Source organism: Acanthaster planci, linkage group LG08, assembly GCF_054643075.1.
Source record: "Acanthaster planci isolate LZ-2023a linkage group LG08, COTS_SCS, whole genome shotgun sequence".
Taxonomy (NCBI): Eukaryota; Metazoa; Echinodermata; class Asteroidea; order Valvatida; family Acanthasteridae; genus Acanthaster; species Acanthaster planci.
Window position 1 is genome coordinate 443,689 of NC_141784.1, and position 18,424 is coordinate 462,112.

Below are 18,424 nucleotides of genomic sequence, written 5' to 3' on the forward strand. Positions count from 1 at the left end.
GTTAGACAATGAAACGAAGGAAAACGTGTCCCCACCAGTGCAAAAAAATGGTGCATGTGTATATTTCTAATAGAGATATCTCTATTTCATGATTAAATGCTAACTTTGCATGTCTTCAATTTGGGATTAATGTGAACTTTGAACGCCATAACACCAGACGTGCATAACATAATCGTATCAATTAATTAACCCTAACAGTCCCAAATCCCCCAATTTCAATATGATTGTGTTTTTTTGTGGTTTTTTTTTTTTATGTGTTTTTATTGGAATGCAAAGTTAACATAAAACGGTGAGATAGAGATATCTCAATTTTGGTAACCCTAACCCCCTAGGGTATACACCCTAGGGGGTTAGGGTTACCAATATTGAGATATCTCTATTTCACAATAAAATGTTAACTTTGCATGCCATAAAAACACTCAATCTTCACATATCAAGTGCATTAAAACTTAATGGTTGCTTTCTCCGTAAAATGCAGGGTGAAAAGCAATATCATGGAAATGGTCAAGTGGTTTACTAGTATTTTTGACATACGTGTAGTTAGATAGTGGGTTTAATTTCCAATGGTGACTTTTGGTTTCTCCTCAATACTCATGCTGTCAGGGAGTAGCCACGAGAGACAATCTGAGGCCGTGTCCAAAACGGGCTTCCAGAGCTATTGCTAGGTCTATCGTCTGCATGTCTCCACGCATTTCCAATGGAGCGAAGACCTAAACCTAGCTCTAGACAAGAGATTTGGGTGCAGCCTAATTCACCCTCTCTGCAGCTGGAATACAGCCGTTTCACAATAGTGCGCCACCAAGAGTTCACAACGCGTTGGCCAATTGCAATGCACGAAATTTGTCAACCCAATGCGCATTTGGAAAGGGTCGACAAATTTCGCACGTTGTGATTGGCCAACGCGTCGCAAACTCTTGGTGGCGTTGTGAATCGCCCGTATTGTCCATAACTAGCTCCACTGTATAGGTTCTGGACTCATGGCAGACTAGGAGGCCAAGGCTTAGGGGTCCGTCTTGGGTCTGTATAACAAAATCTAGCAACTTTTTGTGTATGAAGTTCAGTGCCCTGTTAATAAACATCATACATGTACCTAAACACTAAAATTCCTTTAAAATTACAATAACAATGGGTATAAAATTTAAAATGATTTGGTAAGATTTATTTTTACTTATTCATTTCTGCATAGAGACATTCATACAAAACAATCCAAATATCATTGAGAGGACACATAAAACTGCAATGGCGAGAATAAACAAGGACATGAGCCCCCCCATTAATCAGCAGGAATGTACACAATCACAAAGCCTAACAAAGGAGGATTACAATTAAAGAAAAAACAAGACAAAGAGATCCTTGATAGTTTTCTCTCAGAGTGGGGTGTGCAAACACGCTTACAAATGGAAGTCACAAAGATTATAAGAGAGGGAAGTGCTAATTAATCATAGATTGGGCAAGTAGAGTGTAAGGGTTATTAAGGTTACCCTGCTGCCTAATTAAACCCCTACTGCCAACTTCTACACACACACTACATGAGTAATAAAAAAACCTTCATCTTCTTAAGACAAGTCTTTTTTAAGTTATCATGAGTGACCTATGGCAGAGTTCTCTCCCAAGTTCAATGGAAATAGTTCCAGGAAAACAATTTCATCTAAAATTTAAGAAACTTAACTAAAACTAGGCCCAGTCATTACTAAATGGCAACAATAGTAGTGGTCCCGGCAGTACTTTGTTGCATCAAAAAGATGTAAAAAAATCCCTCTTCAGCAAGTCTTCTTTCTACATGTATGAGTGCAACTGATATATTCAATGAATACAGTTCCGGATATGTTAATCCATTTATTACGCTTCTCTGCGCATGATAAAAGATGACCTCTGCTGTTTTTCACTGGGTAAGGTTTATTGAAATCTTTTAGCATAATTATACAATGAAAAACTGAAAAAAGGAGACTTTCAGGCTCATGAGAATCAAAGGATTCAATCGATTTTTGCTTTCCATGATACACATTGTTTTTAAAGTACACAAAAATCTATTCAACTCTATGGGCACGCACTAAATGAATTAAAACTGGTATATCCATACAAAAATACATCTCAAAATATATATATACCATTCAGATACAAAAAATTGAAAAAATATCGCTAGTAATATTTTATAAATGAGAATCTGTTGACACATTTTCCCAATCAGGTATTTAGTACTTAGTTATTTCAGTCAGTAATTTCAGTGCAATTTCAGTGTCTAGTATTCAGTGTCATTTTCGGTCACAGTTCTTTAGCAGGTACCCAGCTTTATCAGGGCCACAGGCAGAATTTTATTACACAGAGTCAAACACAAAATAGGTCCTGTGCAGTGTCAGTTGTTTGTACATGTTGCTTGACTGAGGCAATGGGAGCCATTTGAAATGAACGACATGCTCTAGCCTCATGAGTAAACTATAGGCCAAACACCTTCAAACATGGAGGTACATGTACATACATGAGTCTGTTGTCAATATAGCCCTTCTCATTTTGCTATTTCAAGCAGATTTTGTCCGCAAGGACATTCCAATATGGTGGGGTAGATTTCCAGAGGCTAAGACCATGTCTGAAAGTCAAGGCTTCGGCTTGGAGTACCACAGCTGGGATGGGCAGGAAGAGCCCCAAGTGCACAAAATTCCTACAAGGCCAAAGATGGAAATCTAACCATTCTGCAGCATATGGTTGCTGATCAAACCTGCCCCCCCCCTTTGTGAACATCATGATCTGCATAGAAATTGGATGTAAAGACATCAAGTTGTCAGTTTTTATGGAGCACCACACAGCTTACACTATAAATGTTTTGATGCCTTTGTCACAACAAACTTGAACAGGCGCATTCCAATGTTAGCAAGAGCTGGGTATCACTTTGTAAAATGGTAATTGTCTGACAAACATCACTATCAATCACTTACATGTACATAAACACTTTCAAATAAAATGAATACGCCGTAGTCGTATTTTGCCTACCATTGGCTGGTAAAGCTACTGCTGGTGGTCAGTGCAATGGCAAAAGAATAATTCCTAATTCTGTATAAAACAACCAAATAAGAGTCAATATATTACTAAAACATTCCATATAAATGAAAATACAATCTTCTGTGTAAAGTCGATCATCAAAAAAAGTGGTAAACTTTGAAGCAAATCGGACACTAACTGATATTTATGTAAACAGATAGACGGCACGAAAAAGGTTGGCAAGAAAAAAAAATTACATTTAGCGCTGCAGAAAGAAAGTAAATTTCTTAAAATTTTCCTGAAGGTGCATTCTTAAAGTACAGTGCAATGGCACACGTGGATTCTATTACAGGTTTTAGAGAAGACAACATCTTCTGTTAAGAAACACTGGACAAGGCTGTGGGCCCCATTACAGGTCCTCCAAGAAGCCATAATTCAAAACTACATCCATGTAGAATACCAACAAAGGCCTTTCAGTTATTTTACACTGCACCTGGTTATAGATGTATAGGTTTGCATTAGTACTGATGTGAAGAAGGACCATACGAAAACAATTTCTTTGTCGCAGTGCACTGAATAGCTTGTGGGGGCCATGCCGAGACCTGACAAGGAAACGTCAATCAACCCCTGACTAATTAAGCAGGACTTGTAAAGCAAACAAAGAGCTAACTGGAATCAAAACGCTGTTCCCTGTCCCTCACGTCATTTTGCTTTGCTACTCTCAAGGAAATTAATATTTATACTGAAGATTTTTATTATTTTGACATCAAATATAAAAATACAAAAATTGCAGCATTATTTTAGTGCGATTTGAGCAGTTCAAAATCTGCACGGTGAGTTGCGAAAGAAAAAAAAACTTCATATGAAAAGATGGGATTAACGAATCAAATAAGTCCGCTTTTAGTAATTGAAATACCCAAAATTCATGTTAACAAAGAAAACTGGAGAAAAAGATTTTAGGTGTCATTTTTGTTGAACCAATTACTAAAATTAAACAAACGCAGTTCAAATACAACTTGGGCTGCTTTCTAGAGAGTGGCTCCCACATATTGGGTGATTTTAGGTAATTTACTCTAGATGGCTTTGGCTAATGGCAGTGATGTGTTTGTGGCAAACACGTAAGCCATAGCTAGACGGCGTATAAAATATGCAAAGAATACAATGTGTCCAGGGCAAAGCGTACGAGTTGCTGGTTGGATCACAAAGTAAATGGTGGACGAATCACTATTAATTAAGCATACAATGAACACGTTCTGAGATCTTTCTAAATTTGCTTAAAACAGTTGTTGAACTCAATTCGGTGTAATTTTTGGGCTAAACAATGTCTGAACGCTTCAAAGTTGCACTGAATCAGTTTTATGTCACAACAAAAAATGGTGACTTGACCTCGGAGGGCATTGTTTAACGCCAAAATGAAACAGCTTCAAAATTTAGTACGGTATCTGGACAGCTTTAGCTAAAACACTTCAAGAACTCTCACAAGACGGTTCCCTACTAACAGCAGGTGAATAGCAAGAAATGCTTTTGTTACAGTTCATGACTGAACAGTTTGCACCTTAAATTAGACTTGGATATTTGTGACTACTTATGAAGATTTGTGATTACTCATGAAGCAAGATTCATGAGACTCCTGAGACTTGTGAAGAACTCTGAAGTTCCAGACTATGACTGGAAACCGTAGCGTTCAGGCATTGTCTTAGCCCAAAAAGTACACCAAATTGAGTGAACTCTGAAGTTTCAACACCAGTGGCAGGTTGAATGTGTAAATTCCACACAACAGAATTCAACACACATTAAACCAACATTTGAAAGTATAACACAACTGTACATGGACTCTTTGTTGCACGGCAGTATCGGTGGGTCGATCAAACGTATCCCGAGATTTCTTTCAGAAAGAGTAGCCAACCTTTTGTCTTTACAGGATGCTGCACCCCCAGCAACACTTGTGAGGGTAGTCCGGGGCGTGGACCTTGTGCTCAAAGCCATAAACCCAGAATCGGGTGCTGATGTTTTTCCAGTCATAGTGGGCCTCAGTCACGGGTACAGAGCGAAGGGTCTGACGCTGGGATAAGAAGCAGAACACAGAAATGGACAGTTGCAACGACTGATTCTCTAGCAATTTAGAATGCTGCTATTCATTACAATCCTCCAAGATCCTTTAAAAGTCGACTGGAAGGGTTAGGAGGACGTCGCAGGATTAAGGAAAAAAGAGCCCGACGGTTACAATATTCCATGGAGCTCAAGTTTGGGGTTCCTTGACAATTAAAGCCAAAAGAATATGCCACTGGTTTACAGGCAGGGGTTTGGGGGATTAAGGTAGTCTCCTTACCTCCACTGATGAGACAAATCTGCAACCATATATCTCCAGCAGGGGTAACGTAAGCAAATGAAATGTGAACAATCTAGTTACCAATCTGATGCCCAAACACGTACTGAGCTGTTACTACTTCAGGCTCAAAACAGACCACTTTAAAGTGGACTGGCCACTGAAATGTGGGTGTAACTTGAATTAGGCTTAGAACAGCACACTTTAATCTTTTCAGCACTTTGTTCATGTCCTGCGACACTGGCCACAGATTCAGCACCTGTTGTCATCCTGTCAGTCATACGTCTGTCATACAGTTGTCACAAGTCAAACCACAGGCACATTAGTCACGAGTCAGTCAGGGTTTCTCCTGACCATTCAACTGTGAGGCAGTCAGCCTCACTGATCTTAGTGACCAGGTGACCACTTCAGGCTTTTCTGTTGAATTTCACCACCTCACACTTAAAATAGACACAGATGGAAGGGAAATGCCAAATAACTTAAGATATTTGGAAATAGATCGGTTTCAAATTGTTCAGAACGTTAAAGACAGACACAGAATGCGAGATCAATTTTTTTAGAGGGAAAATTTGGAGTGAATGTACAATTAGACTATATAGAATTTACCTTAGGCCTTTCTGACAACACCCCCTTTTGTTTTAGGCACTAAAATTTTGGCAACATTTGTTTGACCACCTCACACATACCAGTACCCCAGGAGAAACCCTGAAGTTAGTTAATAAATCGTGTGCTGAAAGTCAGTCAAACGTTTTTCAAGTTAAGTCAAATCATATATCAATTAAAATTCAAATATTTATTAAATAAAGTTAAATATTAAGTCAATCAAAATCCAATAACACCTTAACAGCCCTGAACCGCGCATCAATTGTTGTTTGCATGAGTCCATCTGAAGTCGAGCCACTTTGAGTCAATACTCCAGTGCATTACAATTTAGAGAAAATATAAAGGGGCTTTGTTGAATCACACTGTGGAACTGGGGTCGGTATTAAAGATAACATTCTCACCTGTTGCAGAGTCCGAGCATTTGGCCAGGCAGAGCGATGTCTTTCAACAAGACAAGCTGAGTTCTGGTTAATCTCTTGGACAGGGTACTGGGAAATAGGCCACACCTATTAACAAAAAATCACAATCATGTTATAAACATTGTGAAAAATCTCACTGTATACTATTTTAGATAACAACCTTTGGTATTTTTATTTCAAATTTCTGTGTTAATCCTTCAACAAAATTTGCTAACTTTGAAAAGACTAAGCCACAGGAATACAGGTAATTGGTTCGCTATAATTGCTACTAGTTATCAGATTTCAATGTTTTTGGAATAAAAAAAGAAAAAAAGCAGAAAAAAGATTATAAAACCTCCATGATAATTTCAATGAGACATGTGAAGGTGTAGTTCTAGATTTTTTTTTTACAATGGGTGACTGATAGTTGCCAGTAACTGTCGATCCCACTTTAAGATTTGCTTAGACGCATCTTCCCAACACTTACATAGGGCAAAGTCTGCTGGAACACAATCTGTCCACTGACTTTCCTGATCAGCTCATCTGGCATGTCCGTGTGCTCCAAGATGTAGTCCTCTAAATTGTTGACACTGGGCCATAGTGAGAAGAAATACAAAACTCTGAGCCAACAGTTAAACACCAGGACAAAGAATGCTCCGTACATCTCCTCTATGCCACGATAAAATGATCACTTCCAATACTTGACCAACGTTGATAGGGTGGTCCCCAATAGTGGACCGCACAGTACACACTACCGTCAACTTGCTTGCTTTGGATCAGAATTTGTCAAACTGTATAACCAACACCCCCCCCGCCCGTTTTTAATTAAAACTTTCTCCTTGGAAATGAGCCTGTCTGGTATTTCGAAAAAAGCAATGGCATTTCAGAACAAAGTCAGCATGCAAAGTCATGCATGCAAGGCGTCTCTTATGTTACTAAGCAAAAACTTGCTCCGAATCACGAGGTATAGCAACAGTGTCTTTTGCATGGCAAATTCAAATTGTTATGTTCACTTGAATTTAAAGAACTCAGTGTACCAGAATTTAATCAGACTTAACTTGCGAAAGGCTTATTCAGCATCTGGGACACTTTCTCATGTTTGGTCAAACGCAGCTACAAGATTTTATGCACTGAGCCGACAAACTGCAGTTACTGTGTGTGCGTCATGGCAATGCTTGTAGGCTTTTCTATTGGCAATTTTCCAAACATGCATCTTCACAAACGTTGTTGGAAATGGCCTTCTATCATTGTTTTCTACCAAATGACAGCTTACCAGAGAGAATCATTTCACATGGAGTTTAGTCCCTTAACTATCTTGCAACAAGAATGATTTTCGACACTAATATCGTCCCTTACTTTATGGATGACTGCAAATGATGGCCGGTACCAGTAAATTGCCTTTGCCTAAAGAAAAGGGAAACCAGAAACTTGGAACTTACTAAGAGATGGTCAGAAGGATGAAGTGACGCAGCTGTCGGTAGCCTGTGCAGGTGGGGCACCTGACCGTACCGCTGCCCCAGCATCGGCTACAACTGAGAAACGGGATTGCAAAAACAATCAAGAAATGTGACCTCCCTCGCAGATTGGCATAGACATAGGAAAAAACAAATGGATGGTCCAATTAAATCAGAAGCCTGAAAATTCTTTTTGATCCACCTGCAACTGGCAACTTGCCAGTCGGTTCATTGCTGAGGGAAAACCAATATGTGTAACTGTATTTTAAATATAAATTGGGGATACCCAAATTATTTTTCTTCTGGGCATCTGCAGAAATTTTACACCCCTTCTGATTTGTCAAAGCTTTTGCATATGGCAACAGCTGCAGCTGCACAGGTCAAATGAAATCCAGCAACTGAAGTTTACCCAACAGTGCAGCAGTGCAATATAACAGCTTAATGATACCAACTGACAGCAGGATCTCAAGGTTTACAAAGATTTTTTACAAAAGGTATGAAACACTCTCACTACCTACCTGCGCGTTCCACTCCCACTGCACACGGTGCAATTGTCAGAATGAGATTCACCGTCACGGTAAACTGTCTGATGGCCACTTCCATGACAGAAGGTGCAACGATCCTAAAACACACGACACGGACACTGTTAGATGTCGATCAGTGTTTGTTTGGGAGGTCGATGATGGACCCCTTTGCACCTCTTGGCCAGCCCAGAGGCATGAAAGTATGACAAGGAGTGTGGGTTCCTTTGCCATTTTGCCAACCCAGCCCTAGGCAAGTTCCTCTAGGCATGTACATGCCAATCAGCAGACCTACCATTGGCCAACGTCTCATGCCCGGTAACAATTCAATAAAGTGAATTCGACATAAGGTTTGCAGTAGAATCACGTTAGTAACTCTCTTCTTGGAGTCATGTGGATCTCTCTAAAATGGACCAGTTCTTAGAAGTGCTGCATTTGGAAAAGAGATTTAAGTTCACTTGTATAATGCTCCAGCAAGCTTTTCCTCTTGGTCTAGGACCAGTCCCACTGTCTGTTAAACATCACGCTTGCCAAACGAGATGCTTGCCAGTCTATTGGAACATCTAGTGCCAACATCAATTTGTGACCACTTTTGCCCCTGTAGCTTAGTTACAAAATGCATCCTTACAACACTGGGCAAAATTGACTGGTGGTTAATTACCAACAGTGGCTTATAGAACCTTGATCCAGTCTGCCAGCAAGTCTACCCCCTAGCCCACTATTAGCCACCTTATATGCCATGAGTTGAAATATCCCCCTCATCTGTGAAGAAGAGAGAGGCGGGTGGGAAATATTTCAACTGGGCCCCTGCACACTCCCGGTGCACAGATGAAGACTGTACATTCAAACAGTATCGGACGTGTGACCATTGGACAGCCAAATGTGAATGAATCTGAGTGTATGCTCATCAAAAGACCACAGCTGACATGTATAAACTCACTCTCTCTTGTTCCTGCTCAGAGGAGTCAGGAAAGTTGGCCTGCCAACCCATGCAACTGCAACATAAGCCTCCTAAACATTTTGCGAAAAAAAAACCCCAAACCCTCATGTTGTCTGGCTTCCCAAGCAATTATATGCACACATTTATGCTTACACGTCCCTGTCCGTGGCAGATGCTGCACGTCACAACACCACGCCCAACACAGTAATGACACACCTGTGGGCAAAAAAAGGACCCAAACAAAACCATGATTTGAAGTCTCTCTGGTTTCATTGGTTCTTATGTTATATGATACGTTAGAAACCCACAAAATGGTACTGGCGTTCTACCAATTAGGGCTCAATCGTCAACATATTTCAACAAAAATTATTTCAATGGCATTGGATCGACCCTTTATCGCATGTAAAAGTTCCTGGGATATCCTCTGCCGAGGGAGACGTTTTGAAAACTCACCAGCAAAAAGGGATATTCTTGTGACAGAAGTTGTGCGCACAAAGGTCTGAAATCTACTTGCCTGGAACTGTGCTCTAAAAAATCTTTCAAAACTGCATATAGATGTACATCATATAGATGTGGGAGCATGTGGCCAAGTGGTTAGGGTTTGTGGCTTTCAATCATAGGGTTGGAGGTTCAAATCCAGCTGCTGGCAGTATGTTGTGGCCCTTGGCAAGCCACTTCACCCCTGCTTGCCTCTCTCCACCCAGGAGTATAAATGGACTGGCATCCCATCCAGGGGGGGGGAATAGAAACATTCTCAATCGTTTCATGCCAAATAAACAACGGCCTGATGAGCCAAATTGGCTCGGACCAGACTTGCTTTTATAGATGTACATAAAATGCCACAAGTAATTTTAATGCTTCAACATGATACCAAGACCAATTCCATCAAACTTAAGACGCATTCAAATTAGATCAAATCAATCGCTTAAACCAAGCTGAATCTATGAGCAAGATACTGTAAAACAAATATTGACCGCTTTGTCTCATGGTGAAGTTAAACTAGACTCCCCGAATGATCCATGGAGGGTTATATTTTCCTGAGGTGAACACGGGAAGCCAGTTTCACTACACTACTTGAAACAGTCGGTAACAGCATATCTTGTCATAAAATCTATACGTTGTCCTCCCTGACCCAGCATATTTGTATACAGTTAATGAAACTTTTAAAACTGTTAGTCGACCCAAATCAGAAATGTAGCATTTCTCGAAAACAGGACATCCAAATTTTACCAAATTGACCCTTTTGGGGTTCTGACTCACAGTGACGACAGAAGTGTGCGGGACCTCTAACTTCTTCTTGTGAGTTGAGAACATCTCGTCCGGCTGGCATACTACGGACCATGGAGGCGGTGCTGAACCGTTCTCAGGGCCGTCCACAAAACCACCAGAGTAAGGCTTGAACTTACGACTGGTGGACCTCTCCTCATTGAAAGTTTCCAGCTGGTACTGCGAATGACAAATCCGGCAAAAACAGTAAGCAAGTCTGACACGTTTCTACCTAGACCACCAACAGTTTGGGAAACGTGCCGTACATTATTCTAGCTGGGAAGTATGTAGGAAAGTAGATATACATGAATGTACTAGGATTGACTGTACAAACATGATAGTCATTCACGAACAGCAATATTCCAAGTTTTCCAATGTCAATCGTGAAGCACATTTCCTGCAGAGCACACACTTCTCAACTAAAACCTCTCCAAATTACTTTCTTTACTTAAACAGATTAAACTCCCTCACGCTGCCTCTTGCTCTGTGCCGTCTCCACCAAGAGGAGGTGGTACTTTTGACATAGCAGTGGCATCCCTTTCATCTGAGAACTCACTGATTGTGCACAAAGGTTCAAGCATGCCTGGTGCAGGGTACTCTGAGCACACGGCACCCAACTTCTGTTGAAAAGTACGGTTTTCAAGTTTGCGCCGAACACATGCAAAGCCCAGTCAAAAGACTGGTGAGAGGGTGCTTTTATTCGGAAGGGATGTCCAACATCCCATGAAACTCAGGTAGTGGTAGAGATGCCAACTTACGTGGAGCGCGTGGGTTGGTATGATCTTGGAGATGGTCATATTCTTGGCAGGTCCGGAGCCGTAGCAGCAGTGCTTGCCAACATGGTCCAAGATGGCTGCCCTCACAACCTCTTCCCCGATGCCTTCATTTCTACAATGCAAACAGTATATCCATCAGATTGAAAAAACATTCTGTGCACTGCAAAAAAATTCACAAGCTTACTCGGGTGGAACTCGAACCCATGACCTCCTGCTTACTAGTGCAGATGTCTTAACCACTTGATCACCGAGCTTGCCGGGTCGGCTGGCCGGCCCGAGTCTGGTTCCAGTTGGTTCGAGTCCCACCCGAGTAAGCTTGTGAATTTTTTCGCAAGCTCTTGGACAAACACTGAGCATACAGTGTTTATCAATATATACGTTGGGTAAAGGCAAAACCCGTTATATAAATTAACATCTCCCCAATGCAAAAATACATCTTGAAAACACAGAGTCCTGTTAGCATAAAATTTCAATGCTCGGCAGTGCTGTTACAATGGGCCCTGTTGTTGCCATTTAGTGTTTACACAATGCATCGCATGATGCCCCACACAACAGAAAGCAGAATCGGATTGGGGGGAGGGGAGTGTAGGGTTTTTAGGAAAGAACACAAAAACTTGCTCAAAGTTCTGAAATATATTCTGAACTTGCTCAGGAATGCAGGGGACAGCTTCATAACATTCATCACAGGGCACAGGAAGGTCCCATAGGAAGGATAACTGCAGTCAGCACAGGCATGGGAAAAAACTTACATGCCAACCCTCTTTCCAACTATTTCCTGAAAACTAGATCTGTGCCTGGCAGACCAACAATTGTTCAACGTACAGAGAAACTCCACGTCAATCTTTAATGGCTCATATGATCTTTAGGAAATAACCCTGAAAATACTCAGTGACATTGAGTCCTTGCACAAGATAAACATGACACTACTATTAAACAGCCCATGCTGCATATTGTTGATGGGAAAAGAGAGAGCAAACCCGGTGATGACTTTCGGTGTTTTTGTTCCTACCATTGACACTCATGCATCTATAGACCTAATCCTCCAAGATCCTTTAAAATGCAACGACAGCTTTTTGAGCTTTTTTTGCTGGAATGAGGAAAGAAAAGACAGCACTCTATTTGAATGCAACATATTGAATACAGCTTCATTGTTTTACTTACGATTCAAAAACTTCGGTGGGACGGTCTCCTGATGGCGGTTCAACTGCAGGGGGTGGCAGAGGTGGCCCTAGAAAAAAAAACAAGTTACCCAAAAGTTTCATTTTGACAGCACCTTGAAAGACAAAAATAAGTCAGGTCTAAAATGCCCAAGCAACGTAGACTGTAGCTGGATTGATTGAAACTATTGGGCATTTGATAACCTGGGATATTCATATGGCCTGGCTTAAATCCAATGAGGTGGCTCTTACCATCACTGAATGCCACAGTCTCATACCCTCGCACAGACTGCAATGAATTCACATCTGGGTTCCCTCCATCGCCCTCAGTGTCAATCTTAATGCCCTCCAGGTTGGTGGCACCTTTGTAATATCAAAAAGTATTTAGTCAAAAACTCCAAGACATTACTTCAGATTTTCTAGGCTGGTAATAAGCAAAGACATTGGTTTCCAAACATAGAATTTGCTCTGTAACAGAAACAGACAGACTGTAGGAATGTGAAAACATTGACCCTAAAGTCTCATAATCTGGGGTTCCTGCGGTGTTCAAAGACTTTGTTGAAAAATTACACCAAAAAAATGAAAACTTGTCCTTCGCATAAATAAAATATACCTGGAGGAGGTTGCTGTGGAAACCCCTGCTGTGGTGGAGGTGCCCCATAGCCTTGCTGTGGTGGAGGTGCCCCATAGCGTTGCTGTGGTGGAGGTGCCCCGGGGCCTTGCTGTGGTAGAGGTGCACCGTAGCCTTGCTGTGGTGGAGGTGCCCCATAGCCTTGCTGTGGTGGAGGTGCCCCGGGGCCTTGCTGTGGTGGAGGTGCCCCGGGGCCTTGCTGTGGTGGAGGTGCACCATAGCCTTGCTGTGGTGGAGGTCCACCATAGCCTTGCTGTGGTGGAGGTGCACCATAGCCTTGCTGTGGTGGAGGTGCACCATAGCCTTGCTGTGGTGGAGGTGCACCATAGCCTTGCTGTGGTGGAGGTGCCCCGTAGCCTTGTTGTGGTGGAGGTGCCCCATAGCCTTGCTGTGGTGGAGGTGCACCATAGCCCTGTGAAGGTGGGGCACTAGGAGCTGTCCCATACATACAAAACATGATTTCAAAGAATATCCACAGAGAACAAGCATTGGACAGCCTTGTGAAACCATTACACTTTAAAGTGCTGGATAGCGCATGTTTAATTCAGAATCAGCAAAATTGGTACCATTACAGCAGTGCCAACCAGCCAGTATTGGCAGGTTCCTTGATCAATTTTCATTTCTTGCCCAGGTGGATTTCTTTCAAATGATTTCTACACAGTACATTTATTCATCACATGGTTTTTACACTAATAAATAAGGAAAAACTCTAAACAAATGGTACAGAACAATATGCCATACCAAATGACTGCCGTACACACTGACCATAGTTTACGGCCCTCACGTGTTTGTCATAGCATGTTCTAGTGCACTACAGTGCCCTCTATTGGCAGGTACATGCACGTGCAAAGACAATCTGAATATTAAAGACCTGAGATATGTATTTTCTTTCTGGGTGTTAATCGATTTACTCTCCTTTCTCCCCCACCCCCCCCCATTTCTCAGCAGTCCTGATTATTTTCTTTTATGTGGGCTGAAGGTACTTACGCAGATAACCCTGATGGGCCATATGATTTTCTCCAAGTCTCAAACAAAAGGGGAACGCCTGTTTGTCTCTTTTCGCAATTTAAAAGTAAAGAAGTTGAACGGCCAAACGAGAACCCTGGTGGAAGGGAAACACAAAAAGCAATGTGACATTACACAGCATACTGTCTGAAGCCTGAAGAAAACTGCCTTGACCAGGCAGTCAGAATCAATATTGTTATGCATCTCTCTGCCCCAGAATGATAATGGGACCGGTCAATAGAAATTACTGGCATATTCCTTGTGCACAGCACATTGTGATATCATACACGAGTCCCTAAATGCAGGGATGTCTCACCAACCTGCTCTCAATCATTGGTACCCGTGCTGTTTCACCACTACAGCTGATTATGGTGGGAACAGTGAACTGGCATGCACGTACATGTTTTACAACAAGGTGTTGAAGTCCTTTCATTTTTGTGTCAGCAGCTAAAATTTGTCATGGCGATTCTATGTGTACATCCAATCCATAAGTTCTTAATTAACCTTCGGTTAATATTGAGCATGATGCCACAGTCATCTACCAAAATGATTCCAAAAGTTAAAATGTAGGTCTCCCTTGGAGTCCCCAAATATACAATCCCCAGACTAAGACACTCATAGTTTACACTTAATTCAAGACATTTCAGATGAGAGTATTGCAAAAAATCAAGACAATTAATGGTATATCACAATTATCAAGTCAACTGCCTTGATTTTGGGTTTATGATATTTTAAAGTGTAGCAGCAATGAATTTCTTTCTTGGACACAATTTCTCCTCAGCTTTACATGTATACTCATGGAGAGTCAGGTTGGCATAATTCTTCTTTCCTTGCCGTTCACCTCTGTGGTCCGGGTTCGAATCCCGGCCTGGTCCACATGTGGATTGGGTTTTTCAGTCCCTACCTGGGTTTTACCCAGAATATTCCCCTAGGGTTTTCCTCCCACCCCTTAAAACTGTAACTGCTCCTCACTGTCTCCTATCTACAGGTTTTATCAGGCTTGCAAGCTTCAGTGCCCAGGGTACTTTTGAGGAATCCTTGGTGTTATTTATTAAAAACTATCAATGACATCCCTTGGAGGTTAAATACACTGAAATGTGCACAAGTTTCTTAAACACTTTCCTGGATAACTGAGGGCACTACTGCTTTGATGTCATGCAGGCTGTAACAATAATTCATTTGTTTATGAAGTGCAAATTTCATACAATTATAACAATTTTTATAAAACATGCCGTACAATGCAGACACTGAACTACAGTGTGGCCAAACTAAAGCCATAAAAGGGCACCTTAGACAGCCACAAAATAGCCCACACCTGTAGAGAGGAGACAATGAAAGGCAGTTACCATTTTAGAGGTGGGAAGAAAACCCCCGAAAAATATTCTGGGTAAAACCCCCGGAATCAGGTGGGGACTGAAACTAGGGAAGGCAGTCACCGGTTCAGGCTCTGTAGCCGGCAACGAGGTGGGATTTAGTGGCCGGGTGTGACGTACATGTATTATGCAACTGTGCCAAAGATAGTGTTCCACTTGATGTTGCCTCAAGGAATATAACATTCAATCTGTTACTTAATGAAACTAGTCTTACCACTGCACTCATAAGCATGTTTTATTTGTATGATATTCAGTGATAAATTGGAAGTTTTCCTTGATTTTTGAGAGTTTTCCTTGATTTTTGAGAGTGTGCTAACCCTAGGAAATTAAATTCAATGTGCACCTGTCCTAAACTGCTTCTCAATCCAGCCACCTGCTACATGTAGCTATTGCACTTTATGTATTAATCTACATGTATGCACTGCAGTTAGTTGCAATTTGCACGAGGTAACATAGTCAACTCATCAATCATCTCTTCCCTAAGCTTGCTCTTGGCATCAATTAAGCAATATTTCAATATGTACCGTGTTCCTGACTTTGTGCCAATTTATTGTACCGCCTAGTCCCTCCTGAGTTGATTGTATCAATGGATTTCCCTCAAAGGCTAATCAACCATCCTACCTCCACGAATCAAGTAAGCTTAAGCATGGAGTATAATAAATTTGCTATGATTCAAGACTGTGCTTAAGTCTTAACAGTTGAATCCCCAACTGTGGTCACAGCCTAATGTCCTAATTTCGCCACCTACATGTAAGTCTAATTGGTTGTCACAGTGTGTGACAAAATTAAGGGACCTGGCAACTATATGATCACAATTCTTCCATGGGCCTATAGACCAAGCAAATAACCCTGTCCTGTACTATGGGATAGTCCAAATAATTTGGACTCTACAAAATGCCTTTTTTAACATTTGGATATGGTTGGGCACTTTTTGGAGGTGAATTTGTAGGATTTTGATTCGGGATACAAGTTATTTTGAGTGAAATGAATTAATGCCATGGGATTAAAAGCCTGTGGAAGGTATGGACTCTACTACTCGCCCGTCGCCCAACCATGTCCAAATGTTAAAAAGGCGATTTGTAGAGTCCAAGTTACTCGGACCATTGATGAGCCCAATCTGGCGCCGGGTACAGCCTCGGCCTTTGCCCTTGACATGCACGAGCATGATGGGCGCGCAGGTAAATGTACACGCACGTAGACCTACGGTACATGTACCTCGGTCCATGGAGGAATGCCATAACCAGGCATAAATTAAGTAAGGTTTAAGTGTTAATGGTTAACCTGGTGAACATGGTGTGAATTAAGGTGGGCCAGGCATGCTAGGGCCTACTTCCTCAAGTTCCTGAACAGGAACGGTGCCTTACTGTTCATGAAATGATGCAGGGTTGAAGCCTGAACCATATGAAAAATTAAATTCACATTAGAAACTGTGAAGACATCTGCACAAAAAGACAAGCCCCACTTGCGAGAGAACTGTTTTCATCAATTCTGACAAACTCACCGACACAGTCACTCCGAATTCCATGCGTAAACTAGACTTGCAAGCGGAAGTTTCCGTTTCGATCCGGCACCGGCTGCGCCGCGCCGCGCCGGCGCCCGACGCGACCTTCGCATGCGCAACAGGGCGCGGCATTTGGTACATACATACACTGCACATTGTACACTTCATGTACATATACTTCGAGTTCATTTAAAAATTTTCGAGTGGTGCTGTAAATGTATGGCGAGCAAAGTTGACATTTAATTCCTAGACGTGCAAAGTTAACATTTATTCCCGAAATAGAGTTATCTCTATTTTTAATAGAAATATCTCTACCAGGAATAGACATATCACAAATAGACAAATGTACATCACACATGTAGCGAAACTCAAACGCTATGAAACTTTTTGTCGCCAGGATTTTTCGAGGAAGGCTATCCACTTTTCTCAGGGGAAATTTTTCGGGGGATGGCAAAGCACTCATCAGCTCCGAACTGACAAACCACCAACAGTGGGAGGGAGTTAATTTTAAGTTTGGTTGTTTTGTTTGTTTGTTTGTTGGGGTGTTTGTTTGTTTGTTTGTTTGTTTGTTTGTTTGTAGCAAATTGGTGATTTCCATCCCCTCTCATCTCTTTTTCTCCCTTTTTCTTTCCCCTCCCGCCTTGATTTTTATTTCAAATTTCTTCCATCCAGGGTAAGGCCCCCCGCAACACCCATGCGGTGAAAATGCATCACTCCACTAAGTCGTCAAACACTCTGGGTTCTTCTGTTCACTTTAAAAGCAACCGACACAAAAGACTTACAAATTACCCAAGAGTTTATTTTCATTTTATATACCCCGCAACACCCATGCGGTGAAAATGCATCACTCCACTAAGTCGTCAAACACTCTGGGTTCTTCTGTTCACTTTAAAAGCAACCGACACAAAAGACTTACAAATTACCCAAGAGTATATTTTCATTTTATATACCAGAATTGCATTTCAGACGAAGCTTAATTGTATAAATTTAAACAGACAATATGACATGAATTTTTTTTTTCAATCATGCGAAAGGCGAAGGGTTTGCAAAATAAATTCTAATTTCATTTGTTCAGCAAACTTTGACGAGAACACCTACTATTTTAAAAGAAACTCGTAGGCCGAGAATGGGAAAAATTGTAGGATCTCAAGCACACTTTTAATAAATTGAAACGGGCGTGTTGATCAACAAACAGTTATTTTCCTTTAAGAGAATTGTTTCTTTTGTATAAAGAGTTACAATGTAATTAAAGACTTGAAGGGCCCCAAATTCAAGCTTGGTCTGGTAGGTGACACTGACGACGATCCCAGGCCCAATGCTTCAGGTGTTTAGCAGATGTTTCTGGCAAACAGTAATGTGAGATTTAAGAGGACAAAGACACAAAGCCTTTTTTTGTTAACCATTTATTTTCATTACAAACTTTCTGTAACGTGTGTTGTATGCATTTGGAGTAGGAAGCCAAAGAAAACTTGAACCTGCATAAACATTGCCACTGCTCTT

General features: G+C 41.4%; 1 protein-coding gene across 1 annotated transcript; it reads right to left on the reverse strand.

The window, feature by feature from the left end:
- Positions 1–1,134: 1,134 nt before the first annotated feature.
- Positions 1,135–17,082, reverse strand: LOC110978111 (protein SSUH2 homolog). The gene is made up of 13 exons (XM_022232826.2): positions 16,925–17,082; positions 14,033–14,147; positions 13,028–13,480; positions 12,667–12,777; positions 12,419–12,485; positions 11,240–11,369; positions 10,476–10,661; positions 9,369–9,431; positions 8,273–8,376; positions 7,740–7,832; positions 6,788–6,890; positions 6,304–6,408; positions 1,135–5,035 (listed from the first exon to the last, which is right to left on the reverse strand). The coding sequence occupies exons 2-13, from the start codon at positions 14,052–14,054 to the stop codon at positions 4,889–4,891; spliced, it is 1,584 nt and encodes a 527-aa protein (XP_022088518.2). The 5' UTR covers positions 14,055–14,147; positions 16,925–17,082; the 3' UTR covers positions 1,135–4,888.
- Between the last annotated feature and the right edge of the window lie 1,342 nt (positions 17,083–18,424).